This window comes from Vulpes lagopus, chromosome 3 (genome assembly GCF_018345385.1).
Source record: "Vulpes lagopus strain Blue_001 chromosome 3, ASM1834538v1, whole genome shotgun sequence".
NCBI lineage: Eukaryota > Metazoa > Chordata > Mammalia > Carnivora > Canidae > Vulpes > Vulpes lagopus.
This window is the reverse complement of record NC_054826.1, coordinates 97,253,785-97,279,431: the sequence shown is the minus strand read 5'-3', so window position 1 is coordinate 97,279,431 and position 25,647 is coordinate 97,253,785. Positions and strand designations below refer to the sequence as shown.

The 25,647-nt window shown below is 55.8% G+C and overlaps 3 protein-coding genes across 5 annotated transcripts; 1 reads left to right on the top strand and 2 right to left on the bottom strand.

Moving 5' to 3' along the window:
- Positions 1–3,464: 3,464 nt before the first annotated feature.
- Positions 3,465–7,216, bottom strand: MOGAT3 (monoacylglycerol O-acyltransferase 3). The gene is made up of 7 exons (XM_041750731.1): positions 6,924–7,216; positions 6,526–6,633; positions 6,369–6,439; positions 5,882–6,086; positions 5,406–5,580; positions 3,814–4,016; positions 3,465–3,721 (listed from the first exon to the last, which is right to left on the bottom strand). Exons 1-7 carry the CDS (start codon positions 6,994–6,996, stop codon positions 3,567–3,569), a joined length of 990 nt encoding a protein of 329 aa, XP_041606665.1. The 5' UTR covers positions 6,997–7,216; the 3' UTR covers positions 3,465–3,566.
- Positions 7,217–10,832: 3,616 nt separating this feature from the next.
- PLOD3 (procollagen-lysine,2-oxoglutarate 5-dioxygenase 3) lies at positions 10,833–18,894 on the bottom strand. Of its 2 annotated transcripts, XM_041750045.1 has the most exons (19): positions 18,001–18,889; positions 17,536–17,627; positions 17,262–17,398; positions 16,986–17,149; positions 16,714–16,826; positions 16,509–16,572; positions 16,054–16,151; positions 15,737–15,838; positions 15,424–15,549; positions 15,113–15,234; positions 14,710–14,814; positions 14,489–14,614; positions 14,033–14,174; positions 13,838–13,951; positions 13,566–13,634; positions 12,681–12,785; positions 12,007–12,153; positions 11,602–11,727; positions 10,833–11,271 (listed from the first exon to the last, which is right to left on the bottom strand). In XM_041750045.1, exons 1-19 carry the CDS (start codon positions 18,110–18,112, stop codon positions 11,116–11,118), a joined length of 2,220 nt encoding a protein of 739 aa, XP_041605979.1. In that variant the 5' UTR covers positions 18,113–18,889; the 3' UTR covers positions 10,833–11,115. The 2 variants fall into 2 exon arrangements, with proteins under 2 accessions (XP_041605979.1, XP_041605978.1); XM_041750044.1 differs by having other exon boundaries at positions 13,838–14,174; positions 18,001–18,894.
- Positions 18,895–19,026: 132 nt separating this feature from the next.
- Positions 19,027–24,070, top strand: ZNHIT1 (zinc finger HIT-type containing 1). 2 transcript variants are annotated; one of them, XM_041750046.1, is made up of 5 exons: positions 19,028–19,136; positions 22,359–22,529; positions 23,330–23,409; positions 23,542–23,711; positions 23,815–24,070. In XM_041750046.1, the coding sequence occupies exons 1-5, from the start codon at positions 19,115–19,117 to the stop codon at positions 23,834–23,836; spliced, it is 465 nt and encodes a 154-aa protein (XP_041605980.1). In that variant the 5' UTR covers positions 19,028–19,114; the 3' UTR covers positions 23,837–24,070. The 2 variants fall into 2 exon arrangements, with proteins under 2 accessions (XP_041605981.1, XP_041605980.1); XM_041750047.1 differs by lacking the exon at positions 23,542–23,711 and having other exon boundaries at positions 19,027–19,136.
- Positions 24,071–25,647: the final 1,577 nt, after the last annotated feature.

The following is a 25,647-nucleotide window of genomic DNA, read 5'->3' as shown; positions in this document are numbered from 1 at the left end:
CTCCCTTCCTGATATTTCCCACACATTTCTTCTCCCTTCCTTTATATTCTCTTTCACTATTATTTATATTCCCCAAATGAATGAGAACATACACTGTTTGTCCTTCTCCGATTGACTTACTTCACTCAGCATAACACCCTCCAGTTCCATCCACGCTGAAGCAAATGGTGGGTATTTGTCGTTTCTAATGGCTGAGTAATATTCCATTGTATACATAAAGCACATCTTCTTTATCCATTCATCTTTCGATGGACACCGAGGCTCCTTCCAAGGACTGTGTTCTTCCATCAAAACCTCAGATGTAGTTGTCTTGTTGGAATCTTACCGGGCACTGATGCTCAAGACTGAAATCCAACCAAGGGCACCTGGGTGGTTCAGTTGGTTAAAATTCCCTCCAGAGGATAAAGAAGGGCCAGGTCCTACCAGCAGCAGTGGACAGCCTGAGCAAAGCCCAAAGCAACAGCCAGCTTCACAAGAACAAGCAGTTCTGGGTTGTACTCATCTTGTAGGCAGGGGCTGGCCAGCTGGGAAGGGGTTTAAGCCCCAGTGACACTCTGCCTTGTGAGTAGAGACAGCCCTCTGGTGGCCACAGGGAGAATGAAAGGGGAGGAAAAAGCTAGAAGAGGCAGTAATCTGAATTCCTAAGGCTTCTTCAGTTCATATATTCATAAGATAGACTCATCCAGATCAGGAGGAGAAATCCCACTGTTGGGGCTTATCATTAAGCTACATGGAGGAGGAATGGCATGGTGATGCTCATTAATGGTTCTGGGGCCCAGGCCTCTTGAAAATACAATAGACCCTTCCGGACCGTCTAGAGATCCCTGTTATTCTATTTGTGCACCTGCCATATGTGCTCTCCCAAGAATATATCCCATGGCAAATGCTCGCCACCACCCAATATAATTTGCACAGAAGACCATCTCTGGGTGGGTGCAGAGAGGACTCTTTGTGCATTTTTAAAAGGCACCTGTTGAGGGTTGAATTGTGCCCCCCGCCCCTGCCTCAGAAAGATGGGACGCTGACGGGTGACAGTTTTGCTCAACCTCAACACAAAGACATCTGTGCAGCTGTCCTGTGAGTTTGGATGCATCTCATTCGCTTCCCAGAAAAGCCCTGTGTCTGTTCAGTTGGTGAAAATTTGAGCTATGCCCTTACGATTTGTGTGCTTGTCTGTGTGGTATTTCAATAGAAAGTTTTAAAACCCCACAACTCTGAAGTCGGTAGTCCAATGTTACCAGGAGGAACTGAGGCTTGGAAAGATTCAGCGGCTTGACCAAGGTCATGATCGGTAGCTGGCAGAGCTGGACTCAAAGCCAAGTATGTGGCTCAGTGTTGGGTGCCAATCAGCAGACTCATCCCTGCTGCTCCCGTACAGTTCAGAAATGCCTCTTGCACCACCTTGGGCCTCAAATTCAGGTTCTGTGTCAAGCTTCCCCTTGAAATATTTGCCTTCCAACTCTGTCCTATTCCTGTCTCCAATAAATGGCCATCATCACCCTGTCAGCAGTGTGACATATTTCTCTGCGAGGACCTAGGACCTGGAGTCTAGAACTGGAAGGGACCAGCCCCTTGGTCTGAGGCTTAAGCACAATCCCAAGAAAATAATCTAGAGAAAAACACACGTGTCCCCCGGCCCCAAGTTTGGGCTGAGGCATGAAGTTCCAAGAAGCAGGTCCCGCATTCCAAAAGGGGCCTGACCAGACCACATGCAACAAGCAAAACCACATTTTCCAAGCAAATGATTAAGAAGTGACTCTCAGGTCCCTGACTCTCAACAAGGATCACAGTTTGGACACATAGGAGAGTGGTGGGGGCGGGCGTAGGCCTTCAGGTCTCTGCGAGTCCTACCCCCGGAGGGCAAGGCTATTACCTCCACAAGATCAGTGACAAAGGTCGCAAGACTCAAAGAGTTTGGTATGCTCCAGCATTTGGGGATGTACCCACCAGAGAAATCTCATTAGACCAGACGGTAGCTGACTAGAAGCTCCCATCCAGGAAAGAAGGAAGGACAAGTAGCTGCATTGAGCCCCGGCTATACTCTGGTGGTATCCAAGCTAAGAATGTTCCAGGCTGGGGCTGGGTTTTTCCATCCCTCTCTCTACTTCCAGCCTAGAAAAGCAATGGGAATTCCTAAGGAGAAATCTTATGTCAAGTGTATGGGCAGAAAACCAGGGATAGATGGTGAGACAGAAGAACTTAAAAGGGAATCCAGGAGAGCCCCCATGAAAAAATGGAATCAGCTTGGGAGGTCTGGAGGTGCAGGGAACATGAAGCTATCTTACTGATAATATCATCAAGAACATTTGGGGTCATTTTTCCCCTCCTTTGCCCCACACTCCAATCCTGAGGGGTTCAGTCACAGCAGCTAGTAAGGGAGGGGGAGGAAATAGGTCAACCCCACCCCCTTTCTCCTCCCCCCCCCACTTCCTCCCCCCCCCACCTCCCACCTCTTCTGGTCAAGCGGGCAGCTCACTTGCTACCCTGGCTGGAGATGGAAGATTCCTACCCTTGGATGAAGACCAGAGTGTGGATTACTACCCAAGCTACAAGTCTATGTACCAACCTGGGTGAATGAATAACATGCCACCTAAGCAGTCACAGGACTGCTCAGATTTTCATCCGGGAACAAGAAAGAAATTCTTCCATGGAATATATTTGAGAAGACAGTGGGAGACTAGTATAGTTGCATTCCAATTACATTTCAACAAGTTGTTCTGAAGTCCTGGATACAGATGCAAGTCCAGTCAGTACGTAGGACTGATGTAGTCAGGGGGACGATATGACCCACATGAGGACCCTTAGACTGTCCAGTTTTACCCTCTCGTTGGACAGACACCATGTCTGTGATGAGGATGACAATATTTTGCCAATCTGTGCTCTAAGCCCTTAAATATTAATTCCGCAATCATCACAAGAGTCCCATGCTTACTGAGCAGATAGATTAATGTTGACCTGATGCTGGGTTTGCAGTAGGGCTTACTGCTGTTCCAATGGGTCCCTGTTTCATTCATCTTCCAGCCACAAGGGGACATAAAGGATGGAGATGGGGTGCAGTAGTAAGCTATGGACTAATACTATCTTTTCTACTATCAAAGATCATTCCACTCCCCATACAGCCAGGGATCCTTGAGCAAGCTCAGCTATCTTCTCCAGCTTACCCTGCAGACCTACCCCTCTGCAGAGCCGACCTCCTCAACTCAATCCTGAGGCCCTACAGCGCTTAGGGAAGCAGATACCTTTGTTGACAGAGGGAGAAAGGGCTCAGCAAGGAAAAGAGACTTATGCAAGGTAATGCAGCAGAATTAAGGCTTGCTGGGAGGAGGTTGTTGGAGTCAGGATTCTGATTCCCAGTCCAAAGCAGCAGCTTTGCAGTGCAGGAAGATGAGGGCAGAGTATGCCTGGGCCTGCTTACCCCCAGAGCAGGAGCTGGAGCTCCAAAGGCATCTGACTCTACAAAGTAGTGGGGAGAGAGAAGGAGCTTTTATTGGAGTACTGACGCCTGGCAGTGGGTGCTCTGACAGCCCCCTCAGGGCCTCAGGGCTGGGGGAATGGCAAAGCCAGGGCTATTTAAAGATGAGGTGAGTAGAGGCTGGGACACCACAGCTTTCCTTGTGTTCCTCAAACAGTTGCTCTAGAGCCTCCATGTAGAGCATGTGATAGTGGTCCACTTCCTCCTCAGTGGGGTTGAGGCGCTGTGGCACGGGGATGGGGCGGCCCACTGCAGGGAGAAGAGAGACAGAGGTGAGGGGGGTGGGGAGGGCTGTGCTGCCCGCACAGCTGACAGCAGCTTTCTTCCCTGGAGATACTCACCCACAGTGGTGATAGGCTTGGCGAAGGGCAGTAAACCCCAGGAGTCAGCTGAGAAGAGTCCGCGGCCCCAGAAGATGCAAGGAGAAAACTTCATGATCTTCTTGATGGTGATCTGGCACAGATACTGCCAGGAGTTTGTGGGAAAAGCCTTAAAATTGAAGATATCATTCTCCCCAAAGGAGTACACAGGTACCAGGGAAGCTCTGGGAAGAGACAATGAGAGAGAAGGATGGTCAGGCCAGCGGCTTGTGCAGCGCCCCAAGACGGACTGCAAATCCTTCCCCACACCTACAGATTCCTCTTCCCAAGGTCTTGTTTTCAAGCAAATGACAAAGAAAGATGAAAAGACTCACAATGCTTCTTCTTCTTCTTTTTTTTTTAAGATTTTATTTATTTATTTGAGAGAGAGAGAGCACGGAGCAGTGGGGAAGGGGCAGAGCGAGAGGGAGAAACAGACTCCCCACTGAGCAGGGAGCCTGATGTGGGGCTTGATCCCAGGACCCCAGGATCATGACCTGAGCCAAAACAAAGGCAGATGCCAAACCAACTGAGACACCCAGGCGCCCCTGGACTCACAATTTTTTTTTTTTTAAGATTTTACTTATGAGAGACACAGAGAGAAAGAGAGAGAGAGAGAGAGAGAGAGAGAGAGAGAGAGAGAGAGAGGCAAAGACACAGGCTCCATGCAGGGAGCCTGATGTGGGATTCAATCCTGGGCCTCTAGGATCATGCCCTGAGCCATAGACAGATGGTCAACCACGGAGCCACGCAGACGTCCCAAATTATTTTAATTAAATTAAAATCTTAAAAAGAAGGAAGAAAGAAAGAAAGAAATAAAAGAAGGAAGAAAGGAAAAAAGAAAGAAAATCATCAGGGGACACCAGGGTGGCTTGGTTGACCAAGGACCCAATTGTTGATTTTGGCTCAGGTCATGATCTCAGGTTTGAGGAACTGAGCCCCAAGCTGGACTCTGTGCTCAGTGCAGAGTCGGCCTGAGATTCTTTGCCCCTCCCCCTGCTCACACATGCACTCTCTCTCTCTAAAATAAGTAAATCAATAAAATATTTTTTAAATAGTAGAAAGGAAATCATCAGGAAGAGAAAATACATTTAAAGTCTATACTGTAAAAAAAAAAAAAAATCCCTGTATAAGGGACCTGTGTAGTTCAAACCAGTGTTGCTCAAGGAACAACTGTATATATTTTCTCATCTGGCCTTTGCAACTGCAACATCATAGCATAGTGTTAGTCTTGTCTCACAGATAAAAAAACATGTCCAAGGTCTTGCCTTTGAGGTGGCATCAGAAATCCCCAGGGCTTCTGAGCATAAGGTCCTGCTACTTGCACTATGCTCCTGCCTCTTTCAGAGAGGGAAGAAGCCTGGCAAAAGTGGGCCCGGTGCTTGGTGCAGAGAAAGCACTCAAGTGTTGACATGAGGGCCCTGTGGATACAGGGCACAGTGTGGGCTCTGGGGACATAGGGGCCCAGCTACAGGAACCTGCGTGTGCAGGGACAAAGAATGTGGACCCCTAGACACAATGTGAAGTTCTGATCATCCACAGCAGCCCCAGGCTGGGCACCACACCCCACTCACCCGTGCCTCAGTGCCAGGCGCACGAAGCCTTTGCGGTTCCGGAGAACGAGGCAGTGCATCCCTGGGATCGCAAACAGGGACTCCTGGGCACCCCCAACTACGATGACTACCGCCTGCCCGGGCTGGGGCTGGGACAAAATAAAGTCCAGGCTCCGGCGGTTCACAGAACACAGTCCTGCGTACATGAGGAGGTAGGGAGCAGTCACCACTCCCTCCTGGGCTGCCTAGTCCCTCACCTGCCATTCAGGGGGATCCACACCCCATTCCTCCCACACCTGTTCCCCATGCCACCGGCAGTGTGACCTCTAGTGCCTTTCCCAACAAGGATGCAGGACACTCGCTCCAAAGCCATGCACTGATGCCCACTGTGAGCCAGGCCAATGTTCAGGCCAGGTGCCTGTGTTGGGTGGGTGGGAGGCAGTCTGGTGGGGGGGGGGGTAGGAACGGGCCCTCCTCCCACTCAGCTTGAGGCTTACCAAAGGACATGAGGTAGTCACGATAGACTGGGAGGTGCAAGAGAGGGGCCAGTGTTACGGGTGACATCTGAATCCCCGGGAACTGCTTGGAGAAGTTGTTGACCTCCGTGAAGAAATTGCAGAAGACTCCCACGCACATGATCCCATGTGGGTGAGAACCCACAACATAGTTCCGGTCAGGGGGCAGCTCTGCTGTCTTCACCAGCTTCAGGGTGTTGGGCAGGATGAAGGGAAAGAGGTATGAAAGGCAGGACACCAGCTGAAAAGAGTTGCCCTCCACCCCAACCGACTTCAGAGTTCAAGGTCCTCAAATAGGGTCAACAACAGCACAGAGGGCCTACTCTGGAACACCACTCCACCCCTGTCCAGTGTGTATTCTTGTCGGAGTTTAGCCCCCCCCCCCACACTGCAAGGGCAGGGGTGAGCAGGGGTGGGGGGCTGGGGAGAGAGAGGGGACAGAGAGTCTCTGTGGAGGGTGACCTGTCACCTTAATAGGATAATAATCCTTCATGTGTTTCCAAATGGTACAGCTCCTGGTGCACTCAAAGCGCCTCCCACCTTGGGGCAGAGAGATGGGTGGAAGAATCTCTGGAGGCCCCAGGCCCCCATCTCTGCTCCCTGGGTGCATGTCTAGCCACGCTCACCTTGGTTGGGTGTGTCCCAGTCCAGGAAGAGCCACACCAAGTAGAGAACAGAGATGGACCAGAATGAAGTGAAGAGGAGGAAGAGGACAAGAAGGGAGAAGAAAGGGCCTGGGTGAAAGATGAGAAAGCAAAACGCATGAGTTTTTGAAGCTGGGTCATTCCAACAGGCACCACCTTGTGCCACCCCCACCCCCACACCCCTCCCCCCGCCTCACCCCCCTCCCCGCCCCCCCCCCATTGCTGGAATGCATCCTGTCGGCTCCAGCCTGACCTCTGGCCCTCTGCTGCTCTCCTGCTCCCTTAGCCCTCCCCTATACAGGCAAGTGAGGCCCCAGCCCAGCCTGCGTCCCCGCAGTCCCTGCTCCCCAGACCGACCCTCGGCGCACCAGGCGTCTCACCCATGAAGAGGAAAGCGAGCACGTAATAGTAGGCGCCTAAGACTTCTAGCCACTGTTTCTGCGTGGTTTTCATGGTGGGGCCGCGAGGCGGGCTGTCGCTCCCCTCCGCCAGCGGGGTTCCGGGGCCTGGAGTGCAAACGACGAAGGTTTGGGCACGGAGTGAAGGCTTTCTTGCTGGAGCGACCAAACGCTCCAGGCCTCCGGGGGCTGCAGGTGTGTTGCCTCAGTGTGGATAGGGAGGTGGATAGGGAGGTCCTTGGATCTGGGGCCCTAGAAAGATCTTTGAACTGCCTGCGTCAGTCCGTTTGGGCTGGTCGCTGGGCGGAGCTGGGAGGCGGCAGAGTGTGTGTGAGGGGTGTGGGGCATCGGTGGCCCAGAAACCGATGTGGAGGGGCCTCAGAAGAAGCAGGAGCGCCCGCCAGCCGGGTCCCAGCTGAGACCACGGCATACCCAGCGTGGCCGGGCAGGCCCCTGGTGCGCGCCCCGGCTCCGTGTGCAGGTCCCCGGGAGTGTCGGCACCTCAGGGACACGGCTGCGCACAAACACGCACACGCTGCCGGCTCTGGTCCCACGTTTAATTTCCCTGTCCGCCCCCAGTCGCCGCGGGGGAGGGAGGATCCGGGCTGTGCCCCGCGTACGGAGGAGGTGCGGGTGGCCCCGGAGGCCGGAGCGCGCCTTGCGCTCCCGGAACAGCCGCGGGAGCCGCCCCACTTAGAGCAGCTTCGCGGGGGTGGGGGCCTCACTGCGCGCAGAACGGGATCCCCGGCCCCGCCCGGCCCCTTCCTGCCCGACGGCGCGACCGTCTCGGACAGAGTTCAGGCCCTGGGAGGTTGTCAAAGAGGGTGAGGCCGGTGTGGCCGGGCGTGGCCAGCAGCCACCGACCTTCACCGCCCGGCGCGGGGAGCGCGCTGGCCCGAGCGCTGGGAGCTGCTGCGCGCAGGGGAGCCGAGGGGGCAGAGGCTGGGACTCCCGGACAGTGTGGATGGGCGCGCCCGGAAGGGCGGAAGGAGGCCCAAGGGTCCGGAGGGTTCGGGAAGGCTGGAAGAGCTCGCTCTTCCCGAAAGAGAAGACAGGCACCAGGGAGGCCCTGGGGAAGCAGGGGCGCGCCTGATTCCAGGTTCCTGGGGCGGGCCGCGCCCCTCCCCAAGTTAGGCCAAGCCGGTGCGAGCCGGACACGGCGGCTTCCTCACCCGTGTCCCGGTGCCAGCTTGACAAAGCTCTTCTGATTCCGGATCCGCAAAACAGCGCGCCGGGTTTTGCTTCCAGCGCTTCCAGGGGCCCTCCCAGGGCCAGCAGGGCCACCTGGCCGCCCCCAGGCCCGGACAGGAGAGAGGCAGCACAGTCCCTGTCAGAGGACAATAAACCTGGGGGGAGAGAGGGAGGTGGAACCAACAAGGCCGGTGAGACCAGAGGCCAGGGAAGAGGCTGGAGAAGCCTGTGGCCTCAGTGCAGAAGTTGCCAAAGATGACCAGGACCCTGTGAGGGTGGAAGCCAAAGAGGTAGTTGCAGGAAGTATCCAGTTCTGCGATTTTAACCAGCTGGGGGCAGAGGGAACCTCCCCCACTCTGGCGGTGAGATTACTTTTGAGGGTGACAAGAGAAGTCTCTTCCAAAGCCTTGCCCCGACTCAGCACACCATTCCGGGTGCCCTCACCAAGACAGAGAAGTAATCTCAGAAACATCTCCAGATGGCCTAGCTGTGGCCCCAGGCAGAGTGGCAGCCTCCTGCCCTCCGCGTGTCCTTGTCTCTGTAGAGCCAGACTAAGTAGAGGACCGCAAGGAGCAAGCTCGCCTGGCTTAGAAGTGCCAACACACCTGGGCTGGAGGTGGACAGGAGAAGACTCGGGACCCAGGCATTCCATCCCCCAGTTATCCCCCTCTGCTGCTCCCTCTTCCCTGTTCCATGGCTTCAGGCCCTCCTGTCCCAGCTAATTCCTTCTTATTTCCTCAGGAGCCTCCAGAGATCCCTGTCCTGCTTCCCTCCTGGCAGTTGGGAAGTAGAGTGCCAGGAGCTGGGCCTTACCTAGCCTCAAGGAGAAGACCCATTGCAGGACAGCAACCACTTGAAGACCCCAGTGGAGGCAGCTGGAGGAGGCCAGCATACTGTGGAGGGGTCCACAGGGGTCACCCACAGAGGTCACCATGGGCTCTTGAGTACACTCATTGTGGTCCAATCCGCTGGCCCTGACTCTTGGCCCTGGTTCTGCTCCTGTGTCCTCCCCCTTTGCTGATCTGAACACCCTGTACCCTTGTGAGCCCCAGCAAAGAAGGGTTAACCACTGCTGGAACTCAAGGGGCTGTGACACACAGGACCAAACAGAAATGCCCAGGGTTGTGGCCAGGAGCCTGGGAGTGAGGCAGGTGGTTGTACCATGTGGAAGTCAGGACCTCCAAGTAGCCAAGTAGCCAGCTGGCAGAGGTCTGGGAAGGTGGGGTGTTGCCAGCATGGTGTGTACTATGAATGGCAGGGCCCCCCCCCCCATGAGTGAGAACAGCTAGAACCCTTTAGCTGCTCTGGTCTGGCCCCTAAGGAGTAGCTTAGGTCTCTGTGGGGACAGTCCAGAAGGAGGGGCTTTTGGAGAATGGTCAGGGATTGGTGAGCCCAAAAGAGGATACCCTTCGAGTAAGCTGGGGTTGGTCCTCCCATCACCACGGCCCTCCTGACACTGGCCAGAGCTGTGAAGCCAGTACCGTCTCGGGGTCAGGGAACATCATTTCTCTAGGTATGACTGACACACACCCCATTAGGTGCCTCGGTCACATGCTCTCCTGGCATAAAATACTTTCCCTCCTTCATGGCAATTTTCTGGCCCAGCTGTGAGCAATGAGAAGACAGCTGTTGCTCTCATAAGCAGAGCCCCTGTGACAGATGCCCAGCAGCTAGGAGCACTCAGTAAATGAATGGTTCCTTCATTTACTCCTCCTCCTGGAGACAGGAGGAGCTCCAGGAGACAGGAGGAGCCAGCGTCCAGTGCTGCTCAGGCTGGCACCCCCTTTCTATCCCTGTCTCCCGCTTCACTCTCATGTGGGTTGCCACCCCCCAAGGAGGTATTTTCTCCTGTCCCTGATCAGCCCACTTCCACCTGCAGGGAGACCCAGGTGAGACACACAGACCAGAGAGATGCCCAGTCTACAGTCTATGAAGGAAGGCTTCATAGAGGAGGTTTTCCTGGGAGTCCAAGCAGTAGGGAGGAAGGTGTGGATGGCAAGTTAGGTGTCGGAGGCGAGAAGTGCCCTGGGATCCAGGAACAGGCCATTTGGTTTTCAAAAGGCTTCTGCAAGGGACCAGTTGGGAGAGAAACCCAGCAAGGTAGGCTGGAAAAGGAACTGGAAAGGACCAAGCTAAAGGAACATGGCCTGCAGTCCCCAGGGCACCTGTTTGCAGAGGCTGGAAGCCACATCAGCTCTCAGGAGGTCTAGCCTCTTTTTCAAGGCTGCTTCACATTCTCCTCTTCCAGGAAGCTTTCTTGGGATGACTCTCTAGGGCTTTCCTGATCCTCCCTAACCAAAAGCTGGAGTCCTAGAAGCCATCCCCTTAGAACACATGCTTCCAGGGGGCCTTCCTTCCCTTTGCACTGGCCCCAGAGCCCCGCACAGGGCTCTGACATCCCACAGATGCCCTCAAGTGACAAGAGAGTCAGGGAGAAGAGGCTGAGTCTGGTGGGAGAGTGGGGGTAGGCTTCCACCTAAATCTAGGTGAAGTCCTTGGGGCCTGGCCCTTCTCAGGCTCCCCATGCTACCCCTACCTCCAGAAATGGGACCCAGGGAAGCTTCCAAGTTCCCACACTGCTCTACCAGAGCTTCTGCCTTCTCCCCTCTGTTCTTTTTCTGTGGGGTAACTCCCTCCGCTCTGGTGGCAGGAGGGATTCAGGCTCAGTGGGGAGGTGAAAGACATACACAGACTCAAGAGTTACAAATCCTCCTTTATGGGAGGGAGGCTGAGAAACAATAATTTATTGTATGGGGAGCCCCCAGAAGCCTTCTCCCCAGGAACCTTTGGGGACCATGGGGAGGGGCATGGGGGCTCCAGGAGCTTCCTGAGAGGGCCGTGTGTTGGGGTGGGGAGGCGACACATTCAGTCCCAGGCACACTGAACATCCGCTCAGGAAGGGAGGCGCCAGACAGACCCCCTTCCAAGGAGGGGGGTGCAGGAAGGCACAGCGGCAGCGAAGGTTTGACAGAGTGGTTGAGTGTCAGGGGTCGACAAAGGACACCATGATGTAGCGAGTGCCCCGAGTAGTGGGCAGCCCCTCGTGGTAGTGGGTGAGACGGCCAGGGTGCAGGAGCCCCCAGCCCTTCCGTGGGGATGAGACTATGCAGTCATAGCGCAAGAAGCGACAGCCACCTCCCTGGAAGAGACGGAGGAATGGAAGTGGGCAAATCAGTAGATGGGGGGCGGGGGGCACAGGAGGGTGAGAGGCTGGATGGGGGGCTTGGGGTGTCAGCATACAAGAGAGGCACTGGGGTGGGCTGGGGTAGGGGGTGGTGGCAAGGCACATAGCCTGAAAGAGGTCAGGGAGGTGGTGCAGGCGAAGTAACTGGAACCAAGAAGAGGACAGGCCAGGGGCAGGTGCCTGAGGTGTGTAGGGGTTGTCAGGAGGCCAAGGGCTCAAGTGTGTATGTGCGTGTGTGGAGAGGCCCTGCTGGTGCCCTGACGGGGGAGGGCACTCGGGGCTCACCTCATAATCCAGGCCCTTGTGGTTGAGGGCCACGTTGAGAGTGAAGGTAGATGAGTCGTGATGGGGCCGCAAAGAGGGCTGCTCATCTGGCCGGTAGCGGACTACAAAGTTCATCACTGCCCGGGTCTGTGGGGGGCACGAGAGAAGAGGTGGGAGGGATGGCCGTGAGGTCACAGGGTGGGCAGGGGCGCTTCTGAGGAAGTGAAGCCTCAACCCAGTGGGAGGAGGGGAGGAGGGCTGCAGAAATCTTGGCCCTTCGGGGGTATCCTGCAAACTCCCCAGGGGGCTGCCATCCTGGGGTATCCCTTCCCTCAGGACTCCGGATGCTACAGGAGCTGAAGGGGCACCATGTGCAGACTTCCAGCCAGGACTGGGGTGTGGGAGGAGGCAGGGGTGGCAGCCCACCTTGGTGTGGTAGCCTGGGAACAGGCTCTCTGTCATGGGGCCCACGTACGTCCTCAATAGCTGCAGCCACTGGTCTTCATAGCCCACCTGCTTCATATGGATGTCCACAGTGGGCACATTCTCGTAGCCTCCAGCCAGCCTTGAGTCCTGTGGGCAGTGGGCACTGAGCCCAAATAGGGCCATGCCAGCCGCTCCCCCCTGCTCTGAGGCCCGAAAGCTTGTGTGACGTGCATTTAGGAGCCTCGACCACTCTACCTGACTCCCTCTAACTCGCCCTGAAGATGGTACCTCTTCTGGGAAGCCCCTTGGTCACCCCCCACATCCAGGCCAAGGGCCCCTCCTGTGACTCCTACAGCATCTGGGCTGCCCATCACAACCTTCAGGAGCAGGGCTCCTGCTATTGCCTATAGCAGGTGAGGTGCAGGAAGGAGGGCAGGGCTCAAGCAGGTGCTCAGTACACCAGAGCGCCCAGTTCACTGGTGGGCGTCACAGACCTGCCTGCCTGGTAAGGAGTTTCTGAATGAATGCATGCATGCAGTTGTGCCCCCTCTGGGTCCCCAGCACTCTGGGGGCCCCACCCTGCTCCGACTCTCATGATTCCATTTCCCTTCATCACAGCTGCACCTTCCTTGCCCCAGGGGGTGGGGAGTCCTCCCTGCCCCAGCCCCTCTCACCTCATGCCGGCCTCCTGACCACTGGCCATAGTGCTCCATTTCCTCCACCAGTTCGTCACACATCTGGTCGGACAGCAGGGGGAACCAGTACACATCTGGGCACGGCTGAGGACAGACAGGGCAAGAACAGGGCCAGGGGAGATGCTTGCAGACCTCTTGGGGAGCAAAGCAGCCAACCGAGGGGAGTAAAGGCAGGGAGCAGGGATGCCTGGGTGGCTCAGCAGTTGAGCGTCTGCCTTCAGCTCAGGTCGTGATCCCGGGGTTCCGGGATTGAGTCCCACATCGGGCTCCCCACAGGAATCCTGCTTCTTTCTCTGCCTATGTCTCTGCCTCTCTCTCTTTCTGTGTCTCTCATAAATAAAATAAAATAAAATAAGATAAAATAAATAAAATAAAATAACAAAATAAAATAACAAAATAAAATAATAAATAAAATATTAAATAAGTAAGCAAATTAAATAAGTAAATAAATAAATAAATAAATAAATAAATAAATAAACAAGCAAGCAAGCAAGCAAGCAAGCAAGCAAGGAACAGAAAAGGAAGCCAGGAGATGGGAGAAGCTTGGGGATTGGGACTCTGAGCATGGGGGCTAGCCAGGAAAGGCTGGGCCATGGAAGGCAGGTGTGGCACCGGAAAAAGTACAAATGGCAGATGGCTGCTGGGGCTTTACAAAACTGTCATGCCACCCATAATACCAATAGGCCCAACAACAAGAGAGGATTGCTCTGATCAGTGGCAGGGTGGGGAGCCGAAGGCCTATCTGCTGGGCCTCCACCTTTATCTGCCTGAGCAGAAAACCTCAGACACCCAAGAGAAGTCGGTTCGAAAATGACTAATCCAGGCAGGGGACTCAGGGGGTCAGGGGTCCTACATGGGGCTCACCTGTTCCACGAGCCCCTCCCCTTCAAGGGCCCGGCTGTAGTTCTCATGAATGTACTGCTCCTTCCAATCCTGGGGGAGAGGGAGGGGTACACACCTCCATGGGTGCCCTCTTCACTCCCTCAGCTCCCACTCAGGAAGCCCCAGTACCACAACCACCTCTCCCCACACAGTTGCTGAACTTGGGAGCAAGCGCTTGTACATGTGTGCAGATGCCTGCATCCTCCCAGAGTGGAGGGCATGTCCCGTTCTCTGAGCAAGCAGTTGGCTCTCACCAGGGGGTTGTCGAAGATCTGCCAGAGGTCCGGGTGCAGATGGTCTGTGTCATACCGGGAAGTGGCCAGGAGGCGGCCAAACTCATGCTGATTACTAAGGTGGAGGAAGATGCCCTGGGGTGGGGGGGAGGGTGTGAGGAGACATGGATGGCTGCTTCTCTGCACCCCAGCTTTAGGCGCCCGGGCACCACTCACCTTATCCCGCAGGCTCTTACAGAAGGCCATGTCTGGGTCTGTGTCACTGCCTGAGAACACCTCCCTCTGGGGCAGCTCTGTCCTTAGGGTCTCACCACGGATCACGTATGCCTGGGATATATAGGGCACATTCCACACGCCCCTGGAGGCACCCACGCTGGGGTCAGATCAGTGGGTGGCCCTCTCCCCCAAATTCTGCCCGGTTCAACCCAGGAACCCCTTCCTTCAGGCCACCCCACCCTCCAGGGCAAAAGGTCCAGTCGCTTCCCTGCTAAGCACTGCTAGTCACAACACCTCTGTCTGCTCCATAGTCAGCCCCAACTCTGCAGGGGTGGCACTTCTGACTGGTGGCCACTCTGGACCCCCGAGAGCAGGGAAACAGGGGAGCATGCAGGTGTTTATGGTCTCCTCCCCCAGGCCAGACAAAAGGGGTTGCAGCCCTCCGGCAGGACTCACACTCGCTTCCGCTGTACCAGCTCCACATAGTCCTCCGAGCGAGCGTAGTACTCATCGGGGCTCAGGGCTCCCCAGAAGTTGGACCACAGCTTCCCGTGGCGGGACAGCATGGGCGCTATCACCTTCCTGTGGACAGGCAGAGGTGAGCCCTGGGCCCGGGAAGGAGGTGGAGGCTCCCAGGAGACTATTTGGGGGCCCTCGGGCTGAGCGGGGCAAGTGACCTGTTCTCTTCAATGAGGATGCGCAGTGTCTGCGGGTTGGTGATGACGGCATCAGCGTCCAGGCTGAAGTAGAATTCACACTCTGGGTCCTGCCGACAACTGTCCCTGGAGGTGATAGATCAACGAACACTTGAGCTGAAACGGGAGCAGGTGGGGGAAGGAAGGGACTGTGTGGTAAGTGGAAGAACTCCCCCACCTGTCGAGGAGAGCAAGAAAGTGGGTAGAAGCACCAGCAAGAGGAGAAGAGGAAGGCTGGGAGTGCTGGGGGGTGCTGTGCTTGCTTCCCCAGGACCCCAGGTTCTCCTGGCTGGGAGGGCGCCCCTGTGGAGGCCGAGCATAGGCTCCATGCTGCACGGAGCACCCCTTCACCCTTGCCCATCCTCCCCACCCAGTGCTCACTCACATGGCCATGTCCCTGGCCTCGCCTGGTGTCAGGGCCTCCTCTGGTCCCACCAGCTTCACAGCTGAGAAGTGGTCCTGGAGCTGGGGCCAGGAGTCTGCGATGTGGGGCTCATGGTACACCTCCTGGAGATGGGAGAGAGGGGTTAGAGAGGGTAAGAAAAATGGTGCCTGAGGGACAGGAAGGGGAAGGAGGTGGATGGGAAGGATGTAAGGAAGGAGTCTGGGTGGGGGTGGGGGGTGGGAGTTCCAGACCAGGTAGGGGCAGAGTTCCTTGGGAGGGTGTACAAGGGAGAGGCTGTCAGAGTGTCTCACGTTGTTATGCAGGAACAGGGTGACCCTGTCAGGGGGGTAGTCCAGGAGCAGCAGCCGCTGCAGGAAGCGGGGCAGGAATGGGGTAGGTTGTTCTACAAACACAGCCAGAAGCACCCGGGGGGGAGGCTGGAAGATACAACATGACGACATGATCGGGCTCAGAGGAGCCCAGGCCCCCAGACCAGTGTGTCCTCTACCACCCTGGCAGGTTGGGAATCCCCAGGAGCTCCCCACGCACTGGCTGCCCAGCAGGCTCTCCCTGTGCCCTCTGCCTTGATGCCTGGTCCTGCAGCACCCTGGTACCCCTCCTCACCTGCCCCCCCGGGAGTGTCCTCCGGTCCCGGCCACAGAACCCACAGCCTCCCTGAGGAGTCCAGCCATTAGGAACATAGTTTCCCAGGTAATTCAGCTGGAGCTGTTGGGAGAGGCAGTAAGAGGTAGAAGCCAAGGAGTCCAGCAGCAGAGGTGAGGGAGGTCAGGTGGACAGGCAGGGGACAGGGCAGGAAGGGGAGAGATGGACACTTAGCACCTCTCCCAGCACCTCTGCTGCTGGTGGGGTTAGGGAGGACGGGCTTGGAAGGGCTAGAGGTAGGCAGGGGCAAGGGTGGAGGGTATAAGCCATTGGAGCACCTTAGTAGGACCATTCCCGTGGACCACAACAGGAAGTGTGTCGTAGGCCACATTCCGGATCCGCACACGATTCCGATCAAACTTTAAAACCACCTCATCTGGGGAAGAAAGGCCCTGCTTTACACTCCTTGCCTCTCAAAGCTGCCAAGCAATGATGCTTCTAAGTATGGGATGCGGTTGGGTGGGGGAACCTGGCGGTTGGGTGGGGGAACCTGGGCGGTTGGGTGGGGGAACCTGGGGGGGGCTTCTCTAGAGGATGAAGGACTGTGGCTCTAGGGTAGGGTTCTGTCTCTCTCCCGAGGGTTCTGACCAGGCTCTGGCCACCCTGGGGGGAGTTCCTGGGTAAGTCACCAGTCCCTCAGAGAGGCACTTTCCTCCCTGTAACAGGTGGTAAGCCCAGACCTTCCCTTTGAAGGGTTAAATAAAATGACAGAAGTAGAGCCCTTTGTTCTCACCTAAAGCCCCATTGAGGTTCTGAAAGATCCGAGATTTATGATCCAGATTGAGGCTGAGTTTTTCCTAGATGGGATGAGATGGGGCAGGTCACTATGGAGGGAGGTAGGCCAGCACTTACCACTCCTTTTACATTCTCCCAAAAGCCCTACCCTCTCCTCTCCCCTTCAGCTCGAGGCTGGACAGCCCCCCTCCAGCCTTCCCTACCCTCAGCCCTGGGTCCAGGTAGAGCCGAGTATAGAACAGCTGGTCGTCATCGTCATCCTTGTACTTCCACTGGCGGACCACTTTGTGGATGGTGGGGGCAAAGCCAATGAATCCTGCAGGGGATAGGTGGGCAGGTGCTGACTCCAGGATTCTCAAGGCCCCAGGGCCCAGTCCCACTCCCTCTCTGGCCCTCAGCACCTGGAACGCTCCATATGCCCCTCCATATGCCCCACCACCTCTTTTCCCTCTGCCTCGGGTGCTCTGCCACTCACCACCAGAGTTGAGGAAGCGCTTCCCTGTGCCCACCTCAGGGTACTGCTCGGCCAGCCCCCACTCAGGCCAGCAGAAGCCCTCAGCGGAGAAGAGCAGGCGACTGCCACTCTGAACGAACTTCTTCAGCAGCTCTGCGGGGCTGCCAGCCAGAATCACATCGTAGCTGGGCGAGGAAGAGGGCACGACAGGACAGCAGGAACCTCAGCATCCTGACCCCCGCCCTCTGCCTCCTGCCTGCCCCTTCTTCCCCTCCCCTTCAGCAGCCCCTTCTTCACCTGTCCACGAACATGATGACCATATCCTCCCGGTCTGCATATTTCTCCATCTCCTTCTTTAGCCACCTGACCTTCTGTCCTCCACCAACCGTTCGGGCCACATCACCCCCTCGCCACTCCTCTCCCAGGCCCAGGGTCTGTGGGGGAGACCCGCCATGCCAGGGAGGGGCTCAGTCAGCCAGCTGGGCCCTCCCGACCAGGCTCACCGTGGGGCCCCGGACATCCAGCCCTCTGCCCACCCCTGGGGTGGGGGGAAGGAGGGCATTCCTCTCACCCGCACAGTGTAGTTGAAGAACTCCGCCGACCACAGGAAACGCCGGTATCCTTCGGTTTCGGCTGTGGCCACTGTGATCACCAGCAGCTTCTCTGTCACCAGCCGGAATTGGTGCTCAGGACCCACTCACCCAGCTCACCGCCCACCCCCTTCGCCTCCCTACGACTCTGCTCCAGTCCTTCGCTTTTTTCCAATTCCTTCTTAAACTCGGCCCAACCAGGGGAACGTGGGCCCCAGCTGAGAGCGGATGGGAGTGACACCCAGGAATTCGGGGTCCGTTCACGTGGGGAGGCTGGAAATCCCGGCTCAGGGTGGGGAGTGGGCGAGGGGCCGCGGGATTGGCCGAGTGGAGGGCGCAGGGCGTGGAGGAGGCCGGCACCCCCTCCAGACCTCGACCCCCACCCCGGCCCCGCGGGCGGGCACGCAGACTTGGCACCACCCACTCGGCGTTCCCGGGGCTCTCACCTGGGTTGACCGGGTCTCCGCCCCGGGGACGGTCGGAGGCCGAGGTAGGCGGCGGCGGCAGCAGCAGTAGGAGCCCCAGGAGGAGCCGGAGTCCGGGGCCGGAGGAGGCCATGGCGGGGAGCCGGCGCAGACGGCACACAGGCCCGCGGGGCGCTGGGGCTGTGCGCGCGGATCCCAACTCTGGGGAGGGGTTCTGGGCAGCGCGGCCGGGGCCGCAGGGCGGCCAGCCCCGAGGAGGAGCGGGGCTTGGGCGCCGCCCTGGAAAAAAAGGCGTAGCCCGAGGCTACTGAAAACTCGAGAGCCGGCGCCGCAGACAAGGCTCGGATTGTCCCCGGGCGTGAGCGCGCCGGCTGCGCGGAGCCCGCGGAGGGGGCGCCCGGCGGGAGGCGGCGGCTCGGGCCGGCTATCCCGAGCCGAGGACTCTGGCCAGAGCCAGCCGGGCCCAGCGCCGCCTGACACGCGAGGAAGCTGAAATCCGGAGAGGGGAAGTGACCCCCTGCAGGCCGGGCGGGATGCGGAGGCGGGTCTTTGCCACAGCCCTGCCCGGAGCGGCGGAACGGAAGGCGGGGAGAGCACGGCGGTGGGGGTGGGGGGGGCGCGGGGAGCGGGGACGAGTGCAGGAGCGGGCGGCCAGAGGAGTCTGCGGCCCCAGCGGCGCGGGGGGCGAGGTTTCCGCAGGCGGTCCCCGGGGCCTCTCGGCTTGCGCACTCGAGCCTGCCCACTTTCTTTGAAGTCCAGCCCCTCGCCTCAGCCGCCCCGGGGAGAAGCTCCAGGGGCAGCCTTTGTGATGATGGCATCTTCAGAAGGACGAAAGGAGAATGACATTTCTCAAAGGACCACCGGCACCACCTCTTTAAGGTGATCCATTTCAAGGGGTCCCACAAAATACACAACCACACTCAGGCCGGAAGTGGTTTTGCCCCTATAAAATATGGCGGAAAGCTTTCTCGTCTCCTAGGCAACACCACGTAACGCGTGGGCGCAGCGGCATGCCCTCTGGGATCGTTCTGCGCACGCGCAAACAGCACGCGCTACCGGAAGTGATGCCATCCCCTTCCACGGAATGGTTTAGCGCGCGTGCGCAGTAAGCTCTTCCGTCAGGAGTGTTGTGGAAATGGTGGAGAAGAAAACTTCGGGTATGTGAGCCCCCGGCGGTTGGCCTCCTACCTCTTCCCAGACCGTGGCCTCTGATGTTCGCACTCGTTATTAGTCTCAAAGCCTTTCCCCGGTCCTCGGGTCCTGGCGTCGGGGTGGCCCCTCAGACCTGGCATGCTCCGTGCCAGTGCCGGGGATGGAAAGAGGAAAAAGTTCTCTATCATCGTCGAGGAGCTGGCTCTCGGGGACGGGGAGAGACGTGCAGGCCCACCGCTGCATTTCAGGGCGATATGTGCGGCGGCAGAGGGGTGCACAGCTCCTGGGCGCGGGGAGGAGTGGCACCTAACCCTGCTCCTGGGACGGAGGGGACCGGGAAGGCTTGGAGGGAGAAAAAAGCTTGAGCTGAATCCTAAAAGTCGAGTCACGGTTTCGCTCAGTACGGGCGCGCTGAGACTCATTCCCGGCAGCGTGAACCTCGAGTGCAAAGGCAGGAAAGCGAGAAAAAGCAAGTCGCTCAGGAAGCCAAGTGCACATTTGGGGGCTTGCAGGGGAATAGTGAGCGTCTCGAGGCTGCGGAAAGGTACACTTGAAGGGCATTCTGTACACCGCTGGAGAGTTTGAATTCTATGGAGAGGGCAGTGGAGAACCATCAACAGGTCCTTTTAAGGCAAAGGCGTGACCGAAACAGATTTATCTTTTATTTTATATTCTTAAAAGATTTTGTTTATTTATTCATGAGAGACACAGAGAGAAGCAGAGACACAGGCAGAGGGAGAAGCAGGCTCCATGCACCGGGAGCCCGACGTGGGATTCGATCCGGGGTCTCCAGGATCGCGCCCTGGGCCAAAGGCAGGCGCTAAACCTCTGCGCCACCCAGGGATCCCGTGGCTACCTTATTGTACCGGGCAGGTGTAGAGGCTGGAAGGCCAGTTAGGGAGCGATGGCGTTGTAGACACAAAGAGGTATGTGGGTGGAACACCCTGCCAGATTGACTACAGTCGATCCAATCGTGTCAGTCCTTTCTTAAAACTCTTTGCCAGATTTCCATTATTCACACTGTAAATCCCCAAATCCGGGGATCTTTGGGTGGCTCAGCGGTTTGGTGCTTGCCTTCCGCACAGTGCATGACCCTGGAGCCGGCGAATTGAGTCCCACCTTGGGTTCCCTGCATGGAGCCTGCTTCTCCCTCTGCCTGTGTCTCTGCCTCTCTCTCTCTCTCTCTCTCTCTCTCTCTCTCTCTGTGTGTGTGTCTCTGAATAAATAAATAAGATATTTTTTAAAAATGTAAATCCCCAAATCCAAATTCCTTTAGATACTTAAAGGTAAGATACTTAAAGATAAGATACTTAAAGGTCAGCCTGACTTTATATACACACAGTACCCCCACCCCCACCCAATATACTTTAGATAGCAGCCCTACTTGAACTTTTTACAATTTATTGAAGGCACCTCCGTCTCCCATCCCATCTCCCTTTCTCTCGTGCTGGTACGAAGACCTGACATACCTTTCCACCTCCCCCAACCAAGCTAACTTCTATTCTTCTATTCTTCTAACTTCTATTCTTCTTCTAGGTCAGATCTCAACCTAATCTTTACTCTGGAGAATCTTGACTACCCCAAGGTCAAGTTAGGTGTTTCTGACATGTCCTCTGTCGTACTTTGTACTTCCTTGTGCTAGCATATTCTATGCTGTACTCTGCTTGTTTGTTTGATCATTGGCTTTCCCCACCTGACTGTAAGCTCATGTGTTCCCAGAGCCTAGGGCACTGCTGGGCACTTGGAAAAGAGGCAATATGCAGAGATCCAGAGCTGAGCAGTTCTGGATTTGAATTCTGACCAAGCTATGTGAGCTTTGGACATGCTTCTTAGCCTTTGAACTTAAGTGATCTGGGGATGATAATGATATCTCTCTCTTAAGGTTGATAAAGAGTTAAAGCTCTTACACAAAGTGCTTAGCGTGGGGCCTGTCTTGTAGTGTATGCCCAGTAAGCGTTAGCCACTGGTGCTGATGCTATTATTATGGTTACAGGCACTCAATAAATATTTGTTGAGTGAATAAAGAGATATTTAATGTAGAATGATCAGACCCTGATAAAGAGAGAGAGAGGTCTGAAATAACTCCTAGGTTTCTTGTTTAGGATGTCTGTGTCGATGGTTCCACTTAAACAGTGCACAGCGGGAGAAGCAGACTTGGATGGGAAGATTCTATTTTGAGCTACAGCATCAGCAGAGCCATCTCTGGCTACTCTCTAAGCCTCTCATGTGGCCTACTGTCACCCCCCTAAGGAGAGGGCTGTCCCCATCTCTGTCTCAATCTTTTCACTCTTCCTGGGATTTCGAACCCAAACACAGGGCTCTCTCACCCAGATGCAAATGACTCCAAAAGTGGTTCTCTTAATCCTGAACTTTCTCCTTAGCTCCACAACTGTTGGCTGTTTAGTCGACTGCAGGAAATCACTTGCTGACCTCACCATTTTAAACCCCTCCAGCCGTTCACTGGGGTCTATTAATTCTACACAAAATATCTCTTTCTTTATTAAACACATATTCACTGAGTGCCTATAACCATAAGGAAAACCTGAAGTCATGTCAAGGAAGCAAATGAGGGGATTCTTTCCACCTGAGGGAAACAGTCGACAGAGTCTCAGGGTGTCATAAAAGGCAGATTGCAGAAATACACAGTGAATTTGGCACCAATTGTGAGTGGTTCGCACTGAATGGGAGTCAGTTTGCTGGAGGTTGAGGAGTAGATGGGAGGGGAAGAAATGAAACATCCCATGGACCCTTCTCTCAAAGATGAGTCACAGGGACATAAGGTCAACGTGAGAGTTTGGCAGGTTTTCCAGTGAAGGGAAAGTATCTGTGGGGTTGCAGATGCAGGAGGGAGGAAAGAACTCCAGTGGAGTCGGGGAGAAGTTGGGGGGGGGGTGTTGTATCCATTTGGAATGGAGGGAAGGCAGGTGCCCATATAATTATGTTTGAGGGTGGGCTGAAAGATGAGCGTCTCTACATGTGGGTGGCCAGTGTCCTTTCTGCAGGAAATGGGATTGCTGAGTATGAAGGTGGGGACATTAAGGTCCACTGAAGGCTGGAAGCCCAGAGTGTACAATGGTCCCCATCTGCACGGTTTTGTGACTTCTGCCAGCAGTGAGAGGTCTCCAGGAGGCATTTCATTGGTTGGGTCTGGGAATTGGGAAGAAAGGCTGGGGACGCCCCAGCTTCTCTCCTGTGCCCCCACAACTCTCTGGCTCTGCTCCATCCAGTTCGCTCCCAGGATCCTGGACAGCGGCGGGTTCTGGACCGGGCTGCGCGACAGCGCCGCATCAACCGGCAGCTCGAGGCCTTGGAGAATGACAACTTCCAGGACGATCCCCACGCAGGACTCCCCCAGCTTGGCAAAAGGCTGCCTCAGTTTGACGATGATGCAGACACGGGTAAGGCGGGTGGAGGAGGAGGCGGGAGGGGGGAAGGGCGGGGCCGGGCCTGGGGACGCAGGCCAGAGGAAAGGGGAGGAGCCTGCCCCGGGGCATAGGGCTGGGGGTTGGGCAGATGACCCAGGAGCCCGACTGGCTCTGCCAGGGAGGGACTGGCTCCTGTGACTGTGAGCCAGCCTCCCTCTCCTCTCTGCCTCCACTGCCTTTAGCAGATTGAGAATACAGAACATGGAGGTGCTGAGCTCCCAGAGCCCCTCCAGCTGGGACACAAAGCCTTAGGGGAGCTTGCAATGCATGTAGGTGCAGGCTGGAGAAGTGAAGGGAGGGACACACTGGGTAGAGAGAGGCCAGCTTGGAACCCAGGGGAGCAGGTGGGCAGGGAGTGGACATGTGGGTGTTGGGAACAATGGCACAGAGAAAGATGGTGTCTTTCTTGGCATGTGCCAAGTAGCTGCAGTTCACTTTTGAACAATACAGGTTTGAACTGTATGGGTCCCCCTTGTTTGTGGGTTTTTTACAGTCCTGTCCTGTAAAGGTGTTTTCTGTCCCTTATGGTTTTCTTAATCGTTGGTTTTCTCTAGCCTTGTTGGAAGAATACAGTGTGTAATACATACAATGTGTAAAATCTGTGTTAACCACCCTTGTGCTATCAGTAGGCTTCTGGTCAACAGTAGACTATCTGAAGTTGTTTTGTAGGGAGTTGAAAGTTATACACAGATTTTTTGACTGCGTGGAGGAGGTCGGTGCCCCTAACGCCCTTGGCATTCAAGGGTAAAACTGGAATTGCCCATCCTCCGTAGGAAAGAAGAAGAAGAAAACTCGAGGTGATCATTTTAAACTTCGCTTCCGAAAGAACTTTCAGGCCTTGCTGGAGGAGCAGGTGAGGGGGGCTGGCCCAGGGCCTGGGAGGGCCCCACAAGGAGGGAATGAGCCCACAGTGGTCCTTGTCCTGAGCAGGTGTCTGTTATGTGGGTGGGTGAGGAGTTCTGGAGCCCTCCCCTTGTCTCTGCAGAACCTGAGTGTGGCCGAGGGCCCCAACTACCTGACAGCCTGTGCGGGACCCCCCTCCCGGCCCCAGCGCCCCTTCTGTGCTGTCTGCGGCTTCCCCTCCCCGTATACGTGCGTCAGCTGTGGTGCTCGGTACTGCACTGTGCGCTGTCTGGGCACCCACCAGGAGACCAGGTGAACTCAGAACCTTCCCCGGGCCCCTGGGAGACATCGTCTCCCTTACATCCCCTCAGGCCTCCCAGAACCTTGCCTCATCCTGGGCTTCCTCTACCTGCAGGTGCCTGAAGTGGACTGTGTGAGCCTGGGGGTCCCCAGAGGAGAAGGCCTTTCATGCATCAATCACCCCAGCCTCAGAGAGGGCTTGGCCAAAGGGAGAGGTACTCTCATGGACCAAGAGAGGAGCTGTTCCCACGCCCAATGAAGCTGTGTCCTACGTACCAAGGAAGACCAGTCTTACTCCCAGGGACTGTTTGCAGGGAAGTGGGCTGGGCCCTCAGTGTGCTGTTGTAATAAAAGGTTTCATGCGAGGAGGAGCCTGCCTATTTGGTCACATGTGTTTTGGGGCTGAGGGTCATAGGTCTCCTGTCCTCACTGCCCTGTGGCTTTTCCTTCTATATGTCAGTCACCCCTCCCACTGTCTGCCTGTCTGAGTTCCCTGACCAAGGAAGATTTTGGTCCCATTCACCTACCACACCCATGTCTCTGCATTTCTTGGCTGCTGCTTGATGTCATTTTTTGGCGATTGATTGATTGAGTGCATTTAATTTTGTTTTTTGTTTCTCTAGTTCTTCTGAGTTGATATCATCTGAGGATAGCCAGGACTGGGTGACAGAGAAGTGGAGTGAGCTTTGGGGACAAGGTGCAGAATGCTATTGTGGAAGGAGCCACCCCTGCCTTCGTCCTCTGGAGCTTAACCCAAGGGAGAGGTCATCCCTTGTCCTTGGTGCTGCCAGGCTAAGGAGCAGCTGTTCCAATGAGGCTGTAATGGGCTGTGGTGTGTGAAATTATTAGTAGCAGAGAAAACCCAGAAATTTCTGGGAAGCATGAGGGAATTCATGATATAGAGGCCTCTATTCTAGGTGGGTCTGGGTGCTGTAAATCTTTTTTTTTTTTTTTTTTAAGATTTTATTTATCTGAGAGAGAGCAAGCACAAGTGGGGTTGGGGGACAGAGGGAGAGGGAGAAGCAGGCTTCCCACTGAGCAAGGGACCTGATGTGGGACTCAATGCCAGGACCCTGAGATCATGACCCATGCAAAAGACGCTTAACCGACTGAGCCACCCAGGGGCCCCCAGATGCTGTAATTCTCATGTGGTGGTAAAGCTTCTTAGACCCATGTCTGCTCTAAATTGATTGCAAGTTATGAGCTCATAAGCTCCTTGGAGTTGTTGTCTTAAGAGCCTTACCCCCTTGGAATATAGCAAAGCAGATGCTGAGGAAGTATTTGTTGAACAAAATGACCTCAGTAAGATATTAATGGGATCCAGCAAATTTGGTGGTAGGCACCTTCATAGGCTCTTCTCCCCCTTTTGGTACTTTACAACAGTTGGCCCAAATGTTCCCAGTGTCTTCTTGGCCTTTCTCTGGAGACTTGAGGCTGGGTCAATGGTGTTGTGGACAGCTCCAAGTTGCATGGTGGTGAGGACACAGTTTGGAGACAGTCCCAAGTATGGTGGTTTCAAAAGATGGTGTACATTTTCTGACTATCCTTTCATCGAAAAATAGGGTCTTTGCCCCCTTCCCCTGGGATCAGGGCAGAGTCATGCCTGCTTCAACCAGCAGAGAGTAGCAGAAGTGAGATCATGTGACATCCAAGGATAGGTAGTAAAAGGCCAAGAAGCTTCTGTCTTGTCACCTGGGACACTTGTTATTTTGGGTCCCTCCATCACCATGTGAGGAATCCAACCATCCTGAAGCTGCCGTGCTATGAGGAACCAGGCCCCACGGGGAGGCCACACGTGGTGCCCCCACTGGCGGACCCTGCCGAGTCCAACCTCCAGGCCACCCCAGCGGCTTCTGTCATGGGACTGAAGACACCTACAGATGATTCTGGCCGCCAGGCATCAAATCGCCCTTAGCCATCTGAGGCTTCCCGGCTGTGTCTGCAATAT